Source organism: Peromyscus maniculatus, chromosome 6 (genome assembly GCF_049852395.1).
Source record: "Peromyscus maniculatus bairdii isolate BWxNUB_F1_BW_parent chromosome 6, HU_Pman_BW_mat_3.1, whole genome shotgun sequence".
NCBI lineage: Eukaryota > Metazoa > Chordata > Mammalia > Rodentia > Cricetidae > Peromyscus > Peromyscus maniculatus.
In genome coordinates, this window is record NC_134857.1 from 11,695,462 (window position 1) to 11,718,159 (window position 22,698).

Below are 22,698 nucleotides of genomic sequence, written 5' to 3' on the forward strand. Positions count from 1 at the left end.
ACTCTGAGGGCATGAGAGCAACAGAGCTGACCCCGCCCCTTTCATCTGCCATGCAACAGCATGGGTAAGGGAAAGATGCCCCCCTCCCTCTGTTCCTGTGGCAGGTAAGAGAGTTGGCCCCTGGGGCCATGAGTGAGAGAACTAGACCTGCCCCACACCAGCTATGGCACACAAGTCCTGCACCCTGCCTGGGCAGCACTGGAGTACTAGAGCTGACCCATTTGTCAGGGTACCAGGGGGCCAGCGCTGAGGGTGTGAGAGCAGGAGAGCTGACCCGGCCCCACCTCGTATGCCCCTACAGCAATCGGGAGAGAGGGCCCTGCTCCTCTCCTGTGCAGAACAGTAGAGCTGGCCCTGTTGATATGAATGAGGGGACCCGGATCTGAAGGCGGGAGAGCAGAACTGGTCCCATTCCTTGCTGCAAGCTCCATTGGGTGAGCTAGCCGAGGCAGTGCTGAGGAGCTCACCTGGGTAGTGAGGATGAGGGGAAAGCTGGTGGGTTGACCAACCCAGCTACCACCAAGGTCCAGAACAAGGGAGTTGGCCCATCCAACATCCACCTCATCTATGAACTGTTGGAGCGTGTGGAGGGGACAAACTCACAGATCCCAAACAGCAGGGTCTCCATGACACAGGACAACAGGCTATTCAAGAGGGGCCCCGGTGAGAGCCCATTATTGGTGGTGTAGTAGAAACCAGAGGCCTCGAGTCAGACCAGTGAACAGTAAACATGAACAGACTAAACGGTGAACTGTGTGTCTTACAGGCCACACTACAGCTTCTACTACAAGATTCCTCTCCCCCCGCCTTTTAAATTTGGCTTTGCTTTTGGGAGGAGGTTGCAAGAACAAAGGGTGGATTTGAAGGGACAGGGAGATAAGTGGGATCAGATACATGATGTGAAATCCACAAAGAATCAATAAAATTAAAAAAAAATTCAATGCTCGCTCATGGATTGAAAGTCCAATACAGTAAAGCCAGTTCTCCAGAACTGTGGACAAATGTGATCTCAAGCAACAGCTTCCTATGCTCATCACCTGCTTTCTCGACAAACCAATTAAGGTTTGCATGGAAGCACAAAGACACCAGAGTAGAGAAGCTGGATTTGAAGAAAAATGGAGGAGGACTTCCTATGAAATCGAGACATTTGACACTTTAATTGCAGCAGGAGAACAGTGCTTTGTGGTTAGATGCGTGACGAGAGTTTCCAGACGTGCATGGGTGCCTGACATTTATGGTAAAAGCAGTTCTCAACAGTGGGAAAAAGAATCCTTATAACCCTCATTACTTTTCATGGTAAAGATATGTACATCTGCAAAACACAGGTCTTGTTGATTAACAGAAAACATTAAGGCCACACTACTATCTGTACTGATAAGGAAAGATAAGGTGCTTATAAATATGTATAAGCAATCTAATAACTACTTGCATGTATGTGGATATGCATTTTGCTCCCTAAAAAACTGCTATGAAGGTAGGCAGGAGATTTCCGAACAGGGCCTTCATTGTGATCCGTTTGTATTCCCGCATCAGCCTTTCTGCAGCTCTGTGTGTCCTGGGCTTCTGAGTCTGGTGACATTTCTTAGAGTAGAAGGTACATGTTCTTCTGGAGGGCCCTCTTCTGAAAAGACTCTGTCTCAGTCATTGTACCAAGGATTGTGCTATGGCATGCAGAGCAGATGGTCTCTGTGCCTCTGTAATTTACTTATTCTTAAAACCCCATCTATTTGCTATAGGTCGATTTATAAAACCCCATTTACTTGCTTCATGTTTCTGCACTGTCATCTATAAAACTGCACATTATTGCCAAGGCACAGAGACAGTTTGTGGGTTGACTCCTTTACCATGTGGGTCTTAGGGTCCAAGTCAGGTCATTAAGCTTGGTGGCATTAGGCTGCTGAGTTGCCATACCATCCCTCTTTGTTTTCTTTAAGTTATCTATTGCTTTCTTTCATGTAGTTATGATTGGCCTGGAACTTGATATGTAGACCAGCCTGGCAATTTTTTAACCAGAAGTTTCCTTGGACTTCTCCAACTCACTTGTTTCTGCTTTTGTCTTTGCTATTTCTTTCTGGTTTGTTGGCTGCTGTTAGATTCAGGAATAAACTCATTCATGTTCATGGTTCCGTTTTGATTGATACAGACATTAATGTGATGAATTTTTCTGGTGCTACATCATTAGAGATTCTGAAATATAATGCTTCATTATCTTTGAGGAGCTCTTCACAGACTTTCCTTTTATTCTATAGTAGGTTTCAAGTTTTCCAGGCAGAAACTCCTTTGTTTTTCTAGTTTTGTTTTTAATTTTACTTGGAATTGGTTTCACAATGCAAGTTGCATGTGAGTGACAAGATCTTGCTACGTAGTCCAGGGTGGTCTTGGACCCACCATCCTCTTGCCTTAGACTCAGGAGCACTGGGGTTACAGTGATAGCGCCCTCTAGTCCACTTAATTTTAAAATCTCCATAGAATCTTATCATGTTGTGCTCTCAATATCTCAATATTAGTATTTTGTTTGTCAAAGTTCCATATACTTTGAAGGAAAGGCATTTCTCTAATTCAGGATGCTAGTGATAGGTGTGCACCTATACATAAATGAAAACGGTGGCGCTGACCATTTAAAGTGTGCACATAACTAAGAACAAAAAAGACGGATGTACTATGAATGTTGCTTAAACATCTGCCCATTCTCCCTCTGGGAATGTGTTGGGATCTGATGGTAACAAAGCTTGCCAAGTGTTTGGACTTTCCTGAACTCAGGACACATGTCACTTGAGTACTGGGAACCATCTCTGGGAGTGGCTAGAATATTATTTTGATTACATTTAGAAAGAACTGCCAGGATGCAGATAAGACCTTGCTAGTTAGCCTTCTGAGACAATGCACAGCCATTGACCGTAGTTACCAATGTCTGCTGAATGTAATGTGGGATGGGATGTTTTAATTTCGTAGGGGCGTGGCCTCGTGATCTTAACATGTGGTGATTCTACAGAGTCCCCATTTGGATGTCAACATGAGGGAGTAGAGAGACACTAAGACTATGATATAATCTATCATCGACCCTTTTCATCTTTCCCCCGCTGACATATACTTTGGAAGCTGGGATCTTAGTATCTGCAAGAAAGAGCAAAGTGTGGGGCGGAGGACGGATGTCTAACTGGGGATCTCTTTACTGTCTAACTCGGGCTTGTAGACCTGGAAGGCTAAGATTATCGGTAATAATGATCATATATATAAAGAGGTAACTGCTATGGTAACCTGGCATGGCTCAACGTGCCAGAGAAAGGACATGAACGAGAGAAAGCACTGAGCTACTTACAGTCAACCTGGTCACATGGTTCAGAGTGAGAACTGGAAGGATGGAGGGTTCCATTCAAGGACTCGTCACTCTACTTAGGCCACTGTGGAGAGCACAGCAAACCCAGCTGGCAGGGAAGGGACACCTGAGGCCCGGCACATCAGGGGTGAATGGACCGAGGCCCTGGCACATCAGGGGTGAATGGACCGAGGCCCTGGCACATCAGGGGTGAATGGACCGTTAACCTCTCTGGCACATGTTCTGGAAGGATGGAGAGAATGGGAGGAAGCTGGCAAGGTACTTTCTATTCCCTGTAGACCCCTGCACCAAGTCACTACTTTACACACTTTAAAAGTGAATGGCCACCTGTGGTGCTAGTGCAATCCCAGCGTTCAGAAACTGGAGGAGGGAGGACCCAAAATTCAAGTTATTCTAGGCTACACCAGGAAACCCCATAACAAACCAAGCCAAACAGAACTCCAAAACCTCCTAAACAAACAAAAATCCAAACCAAACCAAAGCACTTTCAGTTTTAGACATACATTTGTAATGAGTACCTGACGGTTTGACACCCACATGTAAGACACACCAAGCACTCTCGCTCCTGTACCCTGACCCCACACCACCCGTCCCTCATGTTCACGTTTCCTTTCCGAGCCTAACCAGGACCACCACACTGCCTGTGGGTTTAGAGCCTGGAGTTGGAGCCCAGTGGGCTCAGCAGTGGCCGAGCAGACAATGGTTCCCTCTGCTGGGGACTAACGCCAGTGCAGTTCAGCAGCGAAGAGGAGGCCCGGGAGCCTCTCCCATGACTGACGGGCCAGGTCTGTGTGGGCTCAGTGAGGTGCTCACAGCTGTGAGGTCATGACTGCAACCACTGCATCAGATCTACAGGATGGCTCTCCGTTATCTGAGCAGGGGCTTGCTACACAGCCCAGTTTGGCTTTGAACTCAGGATTACCCTCCTGCTACAACCTCTGGTGTACCACCATGCCTGGCTAGCAAAGAATTTCAGAACTTAAAAAGAAGACAAGTTCATACCTAGCCTGGAACTCAAAGTTAGAGATTATTATTCTTAGCCATAAAGGTATACACCACAAGTAAGGTCCTAGCACATGAGACAATAAAAATGGAAGGCCTTTTTTAGAAGTTCTATACACAGTGAATACAATTTTGTAGTATAAAAATATTTTAAGAATGTACACATATAAGAATTGTGCACTCTTAAGTTTATTTTCATTTAATATAACATGAAGTTAACAGACATATATTTTAAGGTAACAAAATGTTATCATTAATAAGATTCTGCATTTTAAAGGGTATTTTAGTATAGCTGGATTTAACATTCAAAGTTTACTCATTTTTAAAATGTAAAACACACAATTATAATATCCAGATCTTACAATTTTAGTTTTAACCAAAACATTTGCAAGTAAATTCAAGAAGTATCCTATATTTCAGACAAAAAAAAAAAATACACAACTAACAAAGTGCCAATGGGTTAGACAACGTCATCTGCTCTGTTTTTTTCTGGGAGGAGGGCAAAGTCCATGATCATATACAGCTAGTCATTTCAAGTCGTGGTTTAGAACTAGTCGTTTGAAGTATACTTCATAATAACAGTGAGTGCGTACTTGTCCATTATCATGATGACGAATCAGCTCATGAATGCAGCTGTGCTCCTTACTAGGCTCTTCAGTCACTGCGGAATAGTTTAGTATCCAGTGTTTCTAAGAGTACAGTTTCAAAGTAAGACGAACCAAGTCCCACCAACATCAAGAAATGGTCTCTAAGAACTTCATATAAATACAGAACCTTCCTTGTTACTTACTAGGGTCAGATCTGTTTTATGATGTGGCCAGCAGCGATGGAAAAGCTTGGCAATAAGTGTTTCCAGCAGGTGATGGCCTTGTGTGCACAGCCCGAAGACGTACCCTCCACATGAAGGAGACAGATTACCAGATGTTTACAGCTCTCTTCGGGCACTTGACCTCACTGGTAGTTATGTTGGTGTTTGAGTGTTTAGTTAATAGACAAATTAAATCACAGTGACTCCAAACTGTGTTTCCACAGAACATCTGTGCTCCATAGCTAAATCCCAATGTTCCCTGTACAATCAAATAATAATGCTGTTTGTCCAATTCAGAGAACACATTTCACAGATTTAAGTTAATAGATTCAATTTTAAGATTTTTCTACCATAGATTTAAAAAATCTTTGTTGTCTATACTCATCAGAATGCTAAGAGAAACAAAGGCTTGAGAACTAGGAAACATTATACCTGAACATCACAAGATTTGAAGGTTCATCGGCACAATAGACTGTTTATGGAAATATGCTTTGATAGTTTTGCTTTCATACTAGAGATCTGCATTTTCTCATGGCAAATATGAATTCAATATGTAAACATTTTAAGATACCCAAAGAGTTAGGATTTCCTGTCTGTTTTTGAATGTGTCTGAGACCCACTGCATCAATGTCCAGCTCCAAAACCCTCTTTGGGGTCCATGCCAAAAGGATACTAACAGATACATAACCAAGAACAAGATTTCAAGGCAAGGCCACTGGGAAGATCCCAGTACAGCTGCTACTAATGCTCCCATTTTTCTCAAGTACTTACCATATAGCTTAATTATGTTATACAAGAATTTCTGTTTATATGTATTACAGTATTATGACGAGAAAAACCTGCAATCTGTTTGAAGACAGCTAGCTTTAAAATAACAACACTGCAGCTCTTAGCACAAACAGCCCTGAGAACAATGCATCCAAATTCCAGCTCAACTAGAAACAATCTAATTGGGAAACCTTAGAAGTATAAAATCAAATTCTGGAAAACTTATTAAAAAACCCAACATTTGAGGCACTACAGACTACAGTACTTTAATAGTTGGAAGGACTTTGAGAAAAGAACAGAGCTAAGTGTGTTTATACACACACACACACACACACACACACACACACACACACACACACACACACACCATGTGGTAATGAAAAGCATGTGTCCCCAAATATTCTAAATATCATATTGCAGTATCTTCTGCTAAAGATATCACGCCTGGCCTCAAGAGTTTTGGTCACTGATATAAAGCACTGGCACAAAAATCTGTACTACGAGGGGGAACAGAGTCAAGAGCTTGGTTGGTAACCAAGTGACTGGCAGCCCCCTCAGGGCATCAAGGATTAGAAGGCCAAGTTAAGGACCAAGGGTCAGAGGGCAAAGGACTGTACCAGTGTAACAAAATCTTCACAGTAGACATACAGTCTGTTGTTCTAGAATGAAAACATTCAACCTGTTCATACTGTCTAAACAGCAAAGAAAGAAAGAAAACTGTACAGACATGAATTTGCAGTGACATCCAATGAGTCTCCATTCTCTTCACGGTGCTTGTGAAACTGGAGATCTGCTACAAGAGCACGGCCAGCACTAGGGATCAACTGTTAGCATTTCTCTCATGTCCAAAGACGCCATTCCTGGTTTATGTTAAAAATATATATGTTCCCTGCTTCCCTGTACTAAATGAAATATTTTGCTCTAAGAGAAACATTTATGTGAAAATAAACAGTCCTGTATCTTTAAGATCTATACATAGTGGAGTATGTACACTTACTTCATAGAGTACTTAACATGAAATACTTTCGCCATTCAAGGTATGGAGCTAGAGATACATTGCTATTCACTCTTACACTGCAAAGGAAAATAGAGATTCATGTGAAATTTGACGAGTTAGGAAGAACAAGGGCATGCTAGTCCTGAAGTAATATGAAATCAAAACATCGGCGTGGTTATTAATTGGCCAAATGACCAGGAAACAGTAGGAATAACTTTTTGGAATTCCTGTGGGTAACACACCAATCAGTACAACTAAGGTACACACAAAAACACTGGAAATCTGAAGCAGTATGTAGAACATATTTGAGAAGATTTCAGCCCAATTCCTAATTGTGCTTTGCATGGGCAAAAGCTAAAAGGTCACACTAAAGTCACCTGGCTATGACTTGAATTTTTTCTTGTGCTTTAGAAGTCTCTTCCTGGAACTTCTCTTAAAGTATCTTTCTTCTTCTCTGGATTGGTTTGTGGAGGCTAAGACAAAATTTAAAACTGCATACAAATGAAGCAACTAAAATCTTGGCATTTCTACTGCTCTTCCCCACTGCTGATCAGATCAGCTGCACTGTCACAGAGGTGTGTCTAGATGGGAACACAGGACTTTGCGGGTGCAGACAAGGAAGAGACCCGAGAGCCAGGGTCAGAGAATCAGGGGCTACAGGATTTTGTTCTAAGCTGCACTCCAATGCGATGATTGTGATTTTTGTCAGAGTTCTTCACAAACCCAGAACTATGTCTATGAGTCTGGACACAATCTACATACAATCCAAAAATCTAAACAGAAATGGAGGGGCATCACCCACAACATATTGAAATAATCCAGTTCACAGAATCCTTTCCTGGTTAGATTTACATCAGTAACAGAAGTCACAAGAGAATATATATATATACACACACACACTTAAAATAAGTTAATTTTCAAATAAGGTAATACTTCTTCCATGGTTTACATCTATTTCACTTTAGAAAAGCATAGAGACATTTAAAACATCAAGTCAAGAATTCCAAAGCGGCCGGGCGGTGGTGGCGCACGCCTTTAATCCCAGCACTTGGGAGGCAGAGCCAGGCGGATCTCTGTGAGTTCGAGGCCAGCCTGGGCTACCAAGTGAGCTCCAGGAAAGGCGCAAAACTATGCAGAGAAACCCTGTCTCGAAAAACCAAAAAAAAAAAAAAAAAAAAAAAGAATTCCAAAGCAACAATTCCAAAGCAACTTAAGAATTCCTAATCATATCTAACGTCAAAAACAAATATACTTAAAAAATTGTGAGAAGGGCTGGATCACCAACATTATGAACACCCACAAATAATGGTTGGAAGTTGGGCAGAGTCCCTGTAAGGCCCGTCCTTCTGGTGCTGGGGCAGGGGCTGGGGACACAGCCAGAGGCAAAACCATAACTAGAGCCCACTCTACTTTGTGTGCTGACTGGAAGGTCTGAAACAAAGCCCACCGCCCACTGCCCCCTTGGCCACTGTCCTGGGTCTTCCTTAGCACTTGCTCAGATCTACCCCGGAGTTCTATCTCCTCTGCCAACCACAACAGGTACTGAACCCTATGGAGGTCTGTCACCAATTTGACAAAGAAAACCATAATGGAGGTGATACATGGGACACTTGGCCACCAAGATAACGACATTTTTTGATGAGTTTAATTTCAGGAAGTGTGTTTGCCACACAGAGCCTGGAGTTTTGACAATTCCATCTTATAATCTATGAATTCTAGATATTAAGCCTGGAATCAGCAAAGAACAACTCAACTTAAATGCATGAAACTTCGATTGCACTAGATGCTACATTGTTGAATTAAAACCCTGGTTTGTTAACCACTTAAGTTCAGGAGTGATTTGCTCAGACAAGTGACATCTACTGAAGCTATTTTATCTGTTTCTTATGGTCACATACTGAAAACAGCAGGAATGTTATAGGAAAGATACTTATAAAATTATATATCTTGATATATTCTTTTCAAGTTGCTAACTGCCTGCAAAACTAAGCCAGCACAATTTCAAAACAACAGACACATAACAAAAATAAAACGTGAGGTTGCTTATGAAGGCCATAGCTTTGGGACAACTAGATCCAGACCTAATGGACCTGCTCGTGCAGATGGTCCTGTCTATTTGCAGGGCTTTATGGCTACAGCATATTCTTCACTCATGGCACACATGACAGACACCTAGAAGGGGAAAGGCAAGCAAAGAGTTACTCAGGAGGTAATACGCAGAAAAGATGTGTTGTGTTCATCCAATACTGTAGACCTGTGGATTTCTTTTATAATGAATTTGTCAAGGGGTAATCCAAAGCAGTTAGCCTATCTTCAGGACAGTTTTCTAGAGTAGAATTCCTCAGATGGTAGCTCAGAATGACTTCCAAGTAAACTGGACACACTCTATCAACAGTTACTTCATATTATACTTCTGAGTTAGAACAAGGAGTCCATCTTTCCCCTCTGTACTTCTTTCATTCCTTAAACTCATAGGTAGATCTAAAATAAGTATGGAGTTCCATGTCAATCCAGAACAAAGAAAACCAACAAACAAAAGCACCTTCCAAACCTGATGCTTTCTTTGGTAATAGGTCTGTAAGGATGCCATGGAAATTGCCTTATGGAGATCATTTCAACATTTCAGTGTATTTTCAAGTTGTATTTCACAGCTTTTGGAATTTATTTTATGAATTATTGTTGTGTGTGTGAACAGATGAAAACTATTTTTATTAAAGGTGAAGAAACACACAGACAGCAAGGTGTTCATTTAATGACCCCTGCAAAGCAGAGGCTCTCAGGAAGCTGAGGTCTGCACCTATAGTTTTATGCTGACCTGTTCAGGGCTAGTTTAAAAACATGGCTTCGAGAGTCTGCCATTGGTCTTACCTGCACATCTTCACCTGCATTGTATTTTCCTTCTATTTCTTTGCCCAGTTCACCTTCTGGTAGCTTAAGATCCTCTCGGACTTCACCAGTTTCTGTTAGCAGGGAAAGGTAACCATCCTGAATGCATATGAGCTATTAGAAGAAATTACAAGTGCATACCGATTAGATCATATCCTCTTTGTTGTAATGTTTACACAGTTCAACTGCAACACACATTAGGGTGGATAAGAACACAGCAATACATGAACAGATTTGTGGCATTCAAAATGCTAACATGCCTCATGCCTTTAGTTCTACCTAGCACTTGGGAGGCAGAGGCTAACCTGGTCTACATTGCAAGCTCCAGGCCAGCCAGTACTAAATAGTGAGACCTTGTTTCAAAAAGAAAAAAAAAGAGTAAAATTCAGGCATGTGTAATACCCCAGAAGACGTGTAATCCAGTCCCTGGGCTAGCCTCGCCACTTCCTGCACTGCCAGGGCATTCATAGTTAGACACAATACGACAAAGCTGTTCCTAGGGAAATGATACACCGCAGGAAACTTCTTAGCAAGATGCTTTAGAAACCTGGCAAATCAGAAAATATAACTATTTTCCTTTAATCACCACACATGTACATGAACATACTGTATGCAAAAATTTGTTAGTGGACATCAAAGTTATTTTTAGTTTTTTCACTATTAAAATGATGCATTTTATAATTTGATTACAAGCAAAATTAAGTGGAAATTTTTTGGTCTTTAGACCAGTGTTAACAGATTTTTAATACACTTTCGTGCATCTATATGTCTATACACAAATGCATACATATATAAAATATACAATATACTCTATCATATCTCTCTCTCTCTCTCTCTCTATATATATATATATATATATATATATTATAGTATATAGTATTTTGATCTTATTTCCACGTTACCATCTCTTGACCCCTCCTCCCCTGCAGCTGATCTCAACTAGCCCCTCTTCTATTTTCAAGTCTTCTCATTTCTTGGTGAGCTATCAGGGTTGCTTACTGAGCATGGGTGAGGGTTGTTTAGAGGAGTCTGCTGCAGCTTTCTGGCACTACACCGCTGAAGGAGAGATCTCTCCTTCCACTAGGATCCACTGACTGTCTGTAGACCCTCAGGGAGGGATGGTGACAGACTCTTAACATTACCTTAGCTTACAGTCATAATCTAACCCGTAAAAAAAGCACACTTTTTGATACAATGCTTTAAAAATATTTTTCTAATTATGTGTAGCTGTGCATGTGTGCATCTGTGTGTTTATCTGTATAGGAGCTTAAAGAGATCAGAGGTGGCAGAATCCACAGGAGACAGAGTTTAAGGTAGTTGTGAGCCTCCCAATGTGAGAGCTGGGACCTGAACTTGGGTTCTACAGAACAGTAGTACCTGCTCTTAACTGCTGGGCTCTGTCTCCAGCCCCATATCAACTCTTTTATTACAGGAGTGAGGAAAACAGCAAGTACTCACCATCAGTGTGCCTACAATTCCAAGACACTTTGCAAAAACCACTCATCTGGACTATCAGCTGCTCATATACATACATACATATATACATACATACATAATACATAATACATACACATGTGCGTGTGCGTGTGTGCGTGCGTGTGTGTGTGTGTGTGTGTGTGTGTGTGTGTGTGTGTGTGTGTGTAATGGGACATGGGCTCTGACATCTGTAACCAGCTCTATGATATAAGCCAGCATAACATATAGGAATGTCAAAGTGTTCCATGAACACCACTTAACAGGCTTGCTATGCATAGGAGAGTCAAGCCTTGATTCTACACAGTGAATACTATGAACTGTAGCAGTATTTTCTTGTGGGGACCATTAGCCCATAAATAACGACACAGAGACATTATTAATTATGAAATCTTGGCCTTAGCTTAGGCTTTTTTCTTAAATAGCTCTTATGACTCAAGTTAACCGGCTTCTACTAATCTACCTTCTATCACATGGCTGGATTACCTCTCCTCTGTACTGTATCTCCAATTTGTTTTGCACCTTCCTGGTGTCTGCTTGCCTCTCTTCTTCCCAGAGTTCTCTCTGTCCTTGGAAATCCCATCTATTCTCTCCTGCCTAGCTATTGGCCATTCAGCTTTTTATTACACCAATCACAGCAACACATCTTCGCCCAGTGTACAAATCTACAACAATGGACTTTTTGTCACTCAAGTGTTGGGGAAGTAGCTGGGAAAACAGTGAAGTACAAGCAGTGTGAGGCGCAGGCAGTGTTTACATCTCTGAGGAGAGGCGCTTACAGGAGGCAGACTGTCCCCTTTCAGCGGCTCCTGAGGTAGAGTGCCATACTTCAGGATGAAGGGTTCCTATTGCTACCAGTGACTGAAACGCAGGAGCCAGATAATAACAATGGGATCTTATAGTTATTTACAAATATATTGTTTTAAGAGTCAGAATTCATGAAATGAACTGCGGTGAAATATATGAAGTATTTCAAGACAAAAATGCATAACTGTAATATAAGCATGCAGTGAAGCCGAACATACATGAACGTTAAGGAAATTATTTAAACAGTGCCCATCTTTACCTAGATTCACCCCTTGTTAGCACCTAAACTGTCTGTGTATGTCTTTGTATGTGTGTGTGTGTGTGTGTGTGTGTGTACACACATACAGTATACAAAATACACTGCTATACATTCTTGTTTTTTACTGAATCATTTGAGAACACGTTTCACAGATGACGACTTTTCAGATATAAACACTTCAGTACATTTACCCCCCAAACACGGACACACTCTTATGTAAACTTTCCAAACTAATCTTTTACCTATCTTCAAATGTGCCACTTGTCCTGATAGTCTGATAGCAACTTACCGTGCCTGGATAACACCCTGAAGTTCTCTGCTGTTGTGTGGGTTTTGTTTCTTATAATGTGGAGCAGCTCTATCACCCTGCCTGTCAAGACATTGACACTGACTTCATTTAGAGAATGTCGCTCAGTCTGGGTCTGCCTTGTTACCTTGTAATTCATGTAATGTATTTTTGGAAGAAACTAAATGATGTATCGGTGGATCACCAATCACACCAGAAGGCAAATATACCTATCACACTAATAGAGATGCTAACCCTGACCACCTGGCTACTAAGGTGGTATCTGCAAGATCGTTATGGTCTAAATATGGTTCTTTCTCTCAAAAGGAAGGAAGAAGCCAATGGTGTTACTGTTAAATTCTCAAAGCCTTTCGGATTAGAACACATATAATACACGCAGTTGGTGTCCCAGACTGCTGACCAGCACCTGAGACTTACTGGCACTGAAATGTGGTGTCTTCTCTTTACTAAAAGGTCTTACTAAAATAATCAAGGGCTACTTGGGAAACCAGGTGATTTCACATTCAGAGTGGTTAGTGTACATAATGAATCTCATACTTCACTAGAGTATAAGGAACTATCAAGACTGTTGTTAGGCACAGTCCAAAGGGACTCAGGAATTAGTGTGACTAAGCTCACTTTGGCCAGTAACAAAACCACCTGGAAATTAATATGGAAGACAAAGATAATGTACTGAAACTCAAATATGTTGTTGTCTGAGTTCCTAGTAAAGGTCAGTTTATCGGTTATCTTCAGTGCACACCTGGAACAGATCGTTTCAGAAACTGATATGGGAGCAGGTGAGAGAGCCCAGTGGGTAGGGAACTTGCTGCCAGGCTGACAATTTGAGCTCAGTTATTACACAGTAGGAGAACCAAGTCCCTCAAGTTTTCCTGACCTCCACAGTTCCATCGTGGTGTGTGTGTGTGTGTGTGTGTGTGTGTGTGTGTGTGTGTGTGTGTGTGTGTGTGTCCCTGTGTGCACACATAGACCCACGCATGCGCACATGCACACACACACACACAGAATGAGGGAGAGAAGGATAGGGAAGAGGTAAAGAGAGAGAGAGAGAAGAGGAGAAGAGAGGAGAGGGAGAGGGAGAGGTGTTTTTTAAATGTTAAAATCCCTGGTAACGAAAGGCAGAGTGATGTATTTATTCCTTGTGTATTTGTACACATGCATGAGAATGTACTCAGGAGATGTGTGCCCTAGTCCTCAAGGTAAACAAAGCAAGCGATGACGAGTTTCCACAGAAGTAGTCTGGCTCTCAAAGAAATGGAGGAATACCGGATCATTGCTTTGTTTCCTTGAAATGAATGGAATGAGGCAATGATGACGCATATATATAATAACGTTACAGAAAAACCTAAGATTCCGCTGGGTGTGGTGGTGCATGCCCTTAACCCCTTAATCCTCGCACCCCAGAGGCAGAGGCATGTGGCCCTGAGTTCAGCAGGGGCCCTAGTTGGTTTCCCACACTCCTACGGATGATGCCCTATCTATCTATCTATCCCAAGTGCACATGCAGCACTTACTGGACCAGTGGGTTACGTAATAAAGAGAGAGATGTGAAGTTGGGGAGAGCCGTGGGAGGGGCAGGCCTGGGGGTGCTGGAGGAGGGAGAGTAGACATCATCTAACTGCACTGCATTCATGTATGAAATTTCCAAAGAATAAATGAAATGCTTTTCAAAGGAGTAGGAGGTATCATATATTGATAAGTATCAAATCCAGGTGATATGTATGTGGGATTTTGATACTCAGAAAATTCCACATCAAAAAGAAAAATACAGCCAGTGAGACAGCTCAGCAGAAAAGCATTTGCTGCAGAAGCCTGATGATTTGAGTTTGACTCCTGGAATCCACATGTGGAAGAAGAGAACTGACTACTACCATGGCGTGAGTGTGCATACATGCATACACAGAGAAATAATAAAAGTACACAGGGAAAAGATGCAGAGTTCTAGAAAGCGAGAGCACTGGAACTATAAATGCTGCGGGGAGACGCAGTGGGCTGAGAGAGGACGAGATAATCGGAAGGGTGCAGGGGCCGTTAGTGACCACAGATCCTGCCAATGATGTGCCCAGAATAAGGCAGAGCGTAGAGACGGGGGTTAGGGAAGGGTGGCTCTGTTTTGTTTTCTGCCTGTGTTTGTATTACTAATACACAGCAGGTGGCGGGGAAGACTGTCACTACGAGTGCTCTTAGCCCCAGTTTCTGAATTTGGCTTCACATTCTATTTCAAAACCAGCAGCCGTCACTATGAAAGGTGAGACTTTCTTCCAACTTCAGCCTTCTCTCCCTGGCACCTTCAGCTACTTCCCAGAATATGCTGGCCCCCGGTGAAGGGAGCTCTTAAACATTACTATTATATCACCTAAATCAGTAAGATGAGCATCGGCTGGCGGGTCACCTGACCCGGCGGGTCACTCTGTTGGGTATGCACAGGCCACATGAAGTGAAGAAGCATCACAAGATAACACGATAGGGCTCAGACTCAGAGAGCACTTTCCCCCACACTGACCACTTCTCCCCCCGTGAACTTATACCAATGGCTTGATGGGGAATTCTTTCTGTGAAAACAGAAACTTCAGAATCATTTTTAGTGGCCATGAAAGATAGGAGGGACCATGCAGACAGGGCTGTGACAAATGGTGGGGCTGGGGAGACCTCTACTGTATTGGTTGCTACTGCATATGGGCAGAGTCAAGAGTTGGGTTGGAAGGTCGAGGACACTGGAAAAACAAAGCTAGGAAAATTGTTAATGAGCTCTAGGGTAGTGGTCTATGCACAGACCTCTCTAAATGAAAGCAGATGTTCACTGGTGGGTGCCAGCTGTAAATGAGGCTCTTAATTAGATGAAACACTGTTACTGCTGGATACCACTTTGTGGGCCTCGAGTACTGTTCTACAGGTTACAATATAATACAAGCTGCTATTTTTCCTGTAGGTAGAAGCCATTGGCTTAACAACCTATCACGGCTCTTTTCACTGTTATCTCTAATGATCCTGTAGCAATATACCTGCCCCTTCTCCCTAAATTCTGGTTTAGTGGTCTTCCATTCTCACAGACAGAATGCTTCCTTGAAGAACACAAGGCACTCATAGAACAGATTAAAATGATAACAAGATTTTCAAGCACAGGGAATCATAGCATCATTATTTTCTTTACTACTATTATTTTAATTTGCAATATGGAGGCTGTGAGATGGCTCAGGGGATAAAGGTGCTTGCCTACAAGTCCTTACATCCCTAGGACACACATGAGAGATGGAGAGAACCAACTCCTGAAAATTGTCCTCTGACCTCCCCACGTGTGTGCATGCAGGGACACACACACACAACGCTAAATAAATGCAATGTGGATTCAAAAGTCATATTCTGGCAGTCCACTGATCACCTAAGGGTCTATGATATGCACTTTATATGTCGTGTACTAAGAGCTTCCCCTACGAGGAATGGTCTTCAAACGACAGAAAAGTGTGGCAAGTCCAGAAAACACTGACTCTGTAGTAGAGTGTACAACACCACAGAAATTCTAAAACAGTGACTCCAAAGAATAACCTAAACAAGCCAGTTCTACGTTTGACAATTTGGGAATTCTCCCGAAGGGCCTGAATGCATTTTTTATTTTACACCACCACAGGGCCCCAGACAATTATAACTTCTTTTGAGAAAACTAATGGAAATTAGCAATTCTAATCTGGGCCAATCTTGGAATGGGAGTCAGGAGACACTTTCTTGCATCCTGAATTTATTTTAAGAATACACAAATTACATCTGTAAATATTAACATATTTCTTCTCCCATTTTTTAAAAAATTATTACAATGAATAGATGTACACAATCTACTTTGGCTGGCAGTCAAATTGGGACTCAAAATAATGAATTCAGCAGATGCAAAGGAACTGGTATAGGAAAGCCAGATAATAACAGAAGCAGGGATTTAACCAAGGCACTTGGAGAGGGGAGTGAGGACCACAAGAGTATAATAAACATATTAGAAAGCTCACAGAACCAAGTTCCTAACTGAACGACTAGAAATAAACATTCAATGCCAAGGGAAGCTGCAGACCCTGGGCACTTCCTATGTCAGACCTGGTCCTGAGTGTTCACTGACCTCCTATGCCAGGCCTGGTCCTGAGTGTTCACCAAGCCTCAAAACGGTCCCGTAAGAAGCTTGTTATTCACATCCCAATTTTATGATGAAAAAGAGACCAGAGAGACTGAGTAACTTGCCAACCAAGGTCACACAGTAATAAGTGTCAAAACAGACCAAGATCCAATCGGCTGACACCATCCTTGACTATCCACTGTGCCATGTGGACTACACACTAAGGGTGGGACTAGGGAGAAGTAAATACTACCTCTTGGGTGCATGCTTGAGTAGGCACCCAAGCACCCCCACCACAGAACACTTCAAAGAGAAAGAATGAGAATGCACAAACTGCGTGACCAGCAAAGCGAACATCCGCAGTGGAGACAGGAGTAATTCTCCCCTTTGCCCTAGGCCTGCGACATGGCTGGCATTGCTATTAGACCTGTCTGCTTAACTTCTGCACAGGAAGCGAGGGGCACACTCGGACCTTACTAAACACCCACATAAAACCTGAACCAAATTCGTCCTTTTATGCTCAGTTTTAAGCTTCAATCAATGATTCACTAATTTGACCATAGCAATTATGTGAACTGTGGTGTCAGCTTGACAAAGTATCAACAGGTAGGAACATGGGGAAACACCACTGAATACGATGAATACTGAGTATTCAAGACATTCACCAGACAGGATGAGAAAAGAAATCCATCTTGGCAAAAGTAAATTCTATACTTAGCCTTAATCATCTTATACACCACCACACTGAATAAACATATCCATTTAACTGTTTCCTGAGAGCCTACTACATACCATATCTAAAGCCAGTGAGCTGAGAACATGGAGATGATCAAGTAGAATCTGACACAGAACATGTGAAGCAGAACAGAACTACTTGTCGGCGTACACAGCTGCTATGGTCACACACTTTCCAAATCACCCTTGGTTTGTAGACTGAAGGCTGCACACTGTGGGAAACACACTGTGTAAAGACCACCTGGCTAGAAAGTGCCAGGACCAGACCAACCTAGATCTGCTTGACTCAAAACACCACTCGCTTTGGTGTTGACAGAACTATGAAAGTATTTTAAATTTGTGTGGACTCAATACAGAAAATATAAGTGGCACAGTGAAAACACAAAACTGTTCACCACATTAAAACTAGGAAAATGTTTACACATGGATAGCTTCAAAGGAAGTCACTGAGTGCACGAGGTGATGTGGACCTTCCCAAACCTTCTGTAGTGGTGCAGGCAGACCAGCTTAAGGCTAAGGGTCAAGCTCACACAGAGAAGATGGAAAGTTTATTTTACTCCACGTTTGGTACAAGAACTGCTTAGCCATGATCAATCAGAACTTCCCACATTCTAGAAGGCCAGTTACCATCAACACTCCAAACTGTAAAATGCTATCATTAGACATGACCTGTCTCCAGGGGTAACTGGAACTAAAACTTTTCTCCTTGTACTCAGTGGCCATGCACTTTATATTTATGGTTTTCAAGTTACTTCCTAGAATACCAGAATACTTTCAAAAATACCAGATTCTGACATGTAAAAACTTGGTTAGTAGGAATATGAATTCCAGTCTTGGAAGTCTTAGGTCTGCTCATTGAAAAGAAATACCACACTTAGGAAGGATTTATCTAAACCTGAAATAGTTTACAACAGAGAGAACAGTAATTTTACTATATATTAGATTTATTTACTTATTTAGTGGATGTATGTATGTGGCACATGTGTGTCACAGCTCCTGTGTGGAGGTCAGAGGACACAGGAATCAGTTGTCTCCGTCTGGAACTGAGCTCAGGGCCAGGCCTTGACACCAAGTGCCTTTCTTACGGAGCCATCTCACTGGTCCAATACAGTGCCTTTCCAATGCAGGGCAGAGGCTGGAGGAACAGCAGGATTGGTAGGGTGCTGGTCTAGAACATGCATGGGCCCTGGGTTTGATCCCCAACACAGCATAACAGGGCATAACCTGTAATCCCAGCACTCACAGGAGGATCAGAAATTGAAGGTCATCCTTGGATGACAAATGAGTTCAAGGCCAGTCTAGGATATAGGATCCCCTATTTCAAAATTTAAAAAAAAGCACAAATATTATCAAGAATAAAACAAAACACTATTTCTCTAACCTGTAAGATAAGTGGAGTCTACTAAAATTGGAGAGCAAAGGACCCTGTAAAACTACTCTCAGGTCTTGTCCAACTCCTACTAAATCGGGTGTTCAAGACATCTGAAACAGTATTATTAAGGAAATCAGTACTCACTTGATAATCGTTTCTCTTAATATTTGGAACATCCATGTTGTGAGTAGAAGGACAAATATCTTCATATTTTTTGCCAGTGAAAATATCAATTCCAACAAGGTGTACCTAACACAGGGAACAGGAAACACATTGATCTGTCAGGAGCTCATTACACCAGGGCACAACCCCAACACTGATGGGAATGGATTCTTTCACCCCTTTCCAAGGTCATCTTATTTTCTTTAAAAAAGTAGCAGTGGTCATAGAATTGGGGTTCAGTAAACACCTGACAGTTTCATGGAATCAAAACTCAACACACTACAGACCTCAGCACTTCAATTACAAAAGTCCACAGAAAATGAAGACCGGGTCTCTTAGAATTCTAAGAACAGGTTTGTTTCAACTGTAAATGAGATGTTTTGGATCACCAGATTCAGGAAAGTTTTAGTTTCCAGTTAATGAAACATTCTAAGGACTCAATTAAAGGAGAGCACTCAGAGTTAATAGGTGATCATTCAGAGACTAATGGATGAAAAAAAAGTTATGTTAAATATAGAAACCTCATGATGTAGAATGAAACACAAATGATATTATCGCTGAAGCCAAAGAACGACCTGGAAGGTCTTACCTTAGCATGACCATGCTTCCCGGTCTTGGAAGTTGACATCTCCACGATTTTGCAGGGTCGTCCTTTGAGCACCACGAAGCCGTTTTTGCGCAGGGCTGAGCACTGCATAGGGTAAGTGCTGGACGCCCCTGCATCTCCAGTAGTGAAATCAATTTCGTCTGCCATGATGGGCTGGGGAGATGTGAGGTTTTTCTGCGGGAACTATGCAAAAAGTTTGTTTGCTTTTTAATAAAGGGCATGTCTCATTCTGGGGGCAGGTAACAACGAGCATCACTGGCCCGTTATACTTGCATTTATAGGACACCCACTCTTGAGTGATGGATACTTTGCCATTCAGGCCTCTAAAAACTTTTCCAGCCCTTGGTGGGAGGTAGGGAGGGCAGACGCAGAGAAGCTCGCAGGGGAGAGAAGGCGACACCAGCCCCGGGCCAGCAGGTCCGATCCTCACCACCCCACCGCAAGAAGTGCCCACGACCTTCCTGCGCCGGGCTCCGGGGCCCGGCGCCTCCACCCCATCCCCGCTGCCCGGGCGTCAGCCAGGCCGCAGGTCCAGGGAAGGCTGGGACAGGGGCGCCCGGCCGGCAGCACCTGGCCCTCAGCGCGCCTAGCACCCGCAGCGGCGCCGCCCTGGCAACCCGGTCTCGGCCCAGCGGCGAGGGGCCTGCGCCCGGCGGTCCCGCGCTCGCCCGCCTTCAGGTTCCCGTGCATCCCGGCTCCTCCCCTCGCCCGGACCCCAGCGTCGCTGGCCGAAGCCCCCGCCCCGCCGGCCCGGCCCCAGGTCTTCACCTTCGGGCCCGCACCGCACGCCTTTGCTGCGTCCGCCGGTCCCTGCGGCTGCGGCGGCGCTGGCGGCCGCGGCTGGTCCAGGAGACGGGGCGGGGCCGCCACGCTTCCCACACCCGGCTCCCCGCCCCGGCCCGCCCCGCCAGGGCCCGCCCCGCCGCGCTCCACACTTCCGGGATAGGCCCGGGCGCGGCGCAGGCCCCGCCCTCAGGGCTCCCATTGGCTCGAGGCTTCCCGAGTCCCCGCCCAGTCACGTGAAGCGCGCCCTGGCAACCCCACGTGCTGCGGATTAGTGCACTTCCGGCGTGCAGAGCTGGCTGCAGTCGACCGCTTGAAGCTTCGCTGTGATACCGGGCGCGATGCATCCTCATCTTCGGCTCTGGGCCCAGCTGACCTTGGGGATAGCCATCGGCCCTGGCACGCAGGTGCGTGGCTGCCGTCACATAACGGTCTTCAGAACTCTCAAGTCCTGCGGATTTTCCAAGTGTCCCGAGTGGTAGTGGAGTGAACTTGGATTCAAGCCTCTGGCACAGCTTGCAGCCCTGCTAGGGGTTCCAGTCCATGCTTGGAGCTCGAAGGGCCAGGTGCCGTGTTATTTCAAGACTGCGTTGTAGGCCGGCAGAGGCCTCCAGACACCCTGTGGTGAGGTGCTGGTGCAGCCTGGCCGGAGTCAGCGGTGTTCCCAGGGGTGGGAAATCCTTCAGGATGTGAACTAACCCATGTGCCTAGAGACTGTCTGCTCTGCCCTGCGGTCTTCCTGGCATTGGTGTGCCCTAGAATTTGGGGTTTTGCTGTTGTTTGTTGCTAAGGATTAAAGACAGATTCTTCAGAAGGGAGGTTCCCGTTCAGTTTCATCATAGTTGCATTTCTCTGAGCTTGAAGAGAATCTAGGTAATTAGCTTTTCACCACACAACCCAGTTCATGTCGTTCAGTGACTTGGTCTTGCCGTCTTGTAAGCAAACCCAGTGTCATATTCATGTATACACATATGCAGAACATATTTCACTTGTGTTGTTTAGACGCAATAAGTGTGTGGCTTCCGTAAAGTAAACTCTGCCTCTTGTTAAGATGTGAAAGAGCCAACTTAGAACCCGAGGCCATTAAGTTTCCTCTGCTTTTCCTTATGCTGCTTAACCTATCCCTATTATTATTATTATTATTATTATTATTATTATTATTATTATTATTATTGCTGCTAATATTTAAGTAAGAATTACATAGACAGTGTACTGTTTCATCCTGACTACTACTGTTTTTTAAAACTAAGATTAAAGTTGGAATTTATATAAAATAAAGCTTACTTTTAGTTCCATGAGTTTTGAAAAAGAAAGTCAATATATAATCACCCCCATTTAACAAATACAGTGCCTTCTTTGGAAGTCTGTAGAACACTGAGGTAGCACATTCTGAGCCCTTGTTTCTAGGAGAGTTACAGCATTCCTTGTAGGTTCCTGTAATCACATTTTCACTGTTAATGAGAGATTCTGTCATGTTTATTTCTACTGAAGACACCTTGTTTCATATATATGGTTAACATTGGTTGTGTGGCTAGCAGGACTATAATTCAAACCTGGTCTTTTATCTACACACCTGTCACCTCTATTTGGCACAACACAATCTTGTATGTAGGAATACTAGAGAACTTTTCAGCATGGTATTTGGGGGCATTTCAAGCAGAAGACATAAAATGCAGAACAGAGAACAAAGCTCAAAAAGAAGTAGTAGATAGACAGAAAAGAAGCCTTATGTGCATCCTGATAGTTGATGTCACGAAAGAGAACACTGCTGTATTTGACCTCAGCTAGGAAAATGTGCACATTCACAGATGACCTAGAAAGCACATGTGTTGGTTAGGTTACTACTGAGTATTCTTTTGTGTGTGTATGCAGATCCATAAATGCGGAATCCCAAAATAGTGAGGCTTGAGTGTTTAATTAATTTATTATTTATATATTTATTGAATATTTATTTTTGCACCCTTGCTTCGGGAACTCCCAGGTAGAGTCAGTCCCTTGTCCATAAGCTGCTCGTAGTCCATCAGTAGTCATTTTTCAAAGATAAATAGTACCAGCAACTAGAAAGCCTTGACAAAAGGAGTTCCTCCTGTTTAGCCTAGGTGTCGGCCAGGTAGAGTAGAAGGAATCTGCATGTAATTTTGAGTTTCCTACAGATAGGTGGAAGGGTTTTGAAAAAGTTGGAATTAACGTCCCATTAATATGTTCAGTTTAACCTAATAAATGTGTCTAAGTATTCTTTTACATGCCACCGATATAAAATAATCACTTAAGGTATTGTACATTCTTTAAAAATTATTATTAT

General features: G+C 43.2%; 1 protein-coding gene across 1 annotated transcript; it reads right to left on the bottom strand.

The window, feature by feature from the left end:
* Positions 1 to 4,510: 4,510 nt before the first annotated feature.
* Eif5a2 (eukaryotic translation initiation factor 5A2) lies at positions 4,511 to 20,535 on the bottom strand. Its single transcript, XM_076573946.1, has 5 exons — positions 20,382 to 20,535; positions 19,596 to 19,796; positions 18,989 to 19,093; positions 9,781 to 9,912; positions 4,511 to 9,084 (listed from the first exon to the last, which is right to left on the bottom strand). The coding sequence occupies exons 2-5, from the start codon at positions 19,758 to 19,760 to the stop codon at positions 9,025 to 9,027; spliced, it is 462 nt and encodes a 153-aa protein (XP_076430061.1). The 5' UTR covers positions 19,761 to 19,796; positions 20,382 to 20,535; the 3' UTR covers positions 4,511 to 9,024.
* Positions 20,536 to 22,698: the final 2,163 nt, after the last annotated feature.

What these genes read in the sequence shown, in the direction of transcription:
- Eif5a2 (XM_076573946.1), bottom strand. Translation starts at nt 19,760, where the DNA reads ATGGCAGACGAAATTGATTTCACTACTGGAGATGCAGGGGCGTCCAGC. An exon ending in TTAAGAGAAACGATTATCAA is followed by an intron (nt 9,913 to 18,988) that starts GTGAGTACTGAT and finishes TTCTTCTAATAG; the next exon opens with CTCATATGCATTCAGGATGG. An exon ending in ATGCAGGTGAAGATGTGCAG is followed by an intron (nt 9,085 to 9,780) that starts GTAAGACCAATG and finishes TTCCCCTTCTAG; the next exon opens with GTGTCTGTCATGTGTGCCAT.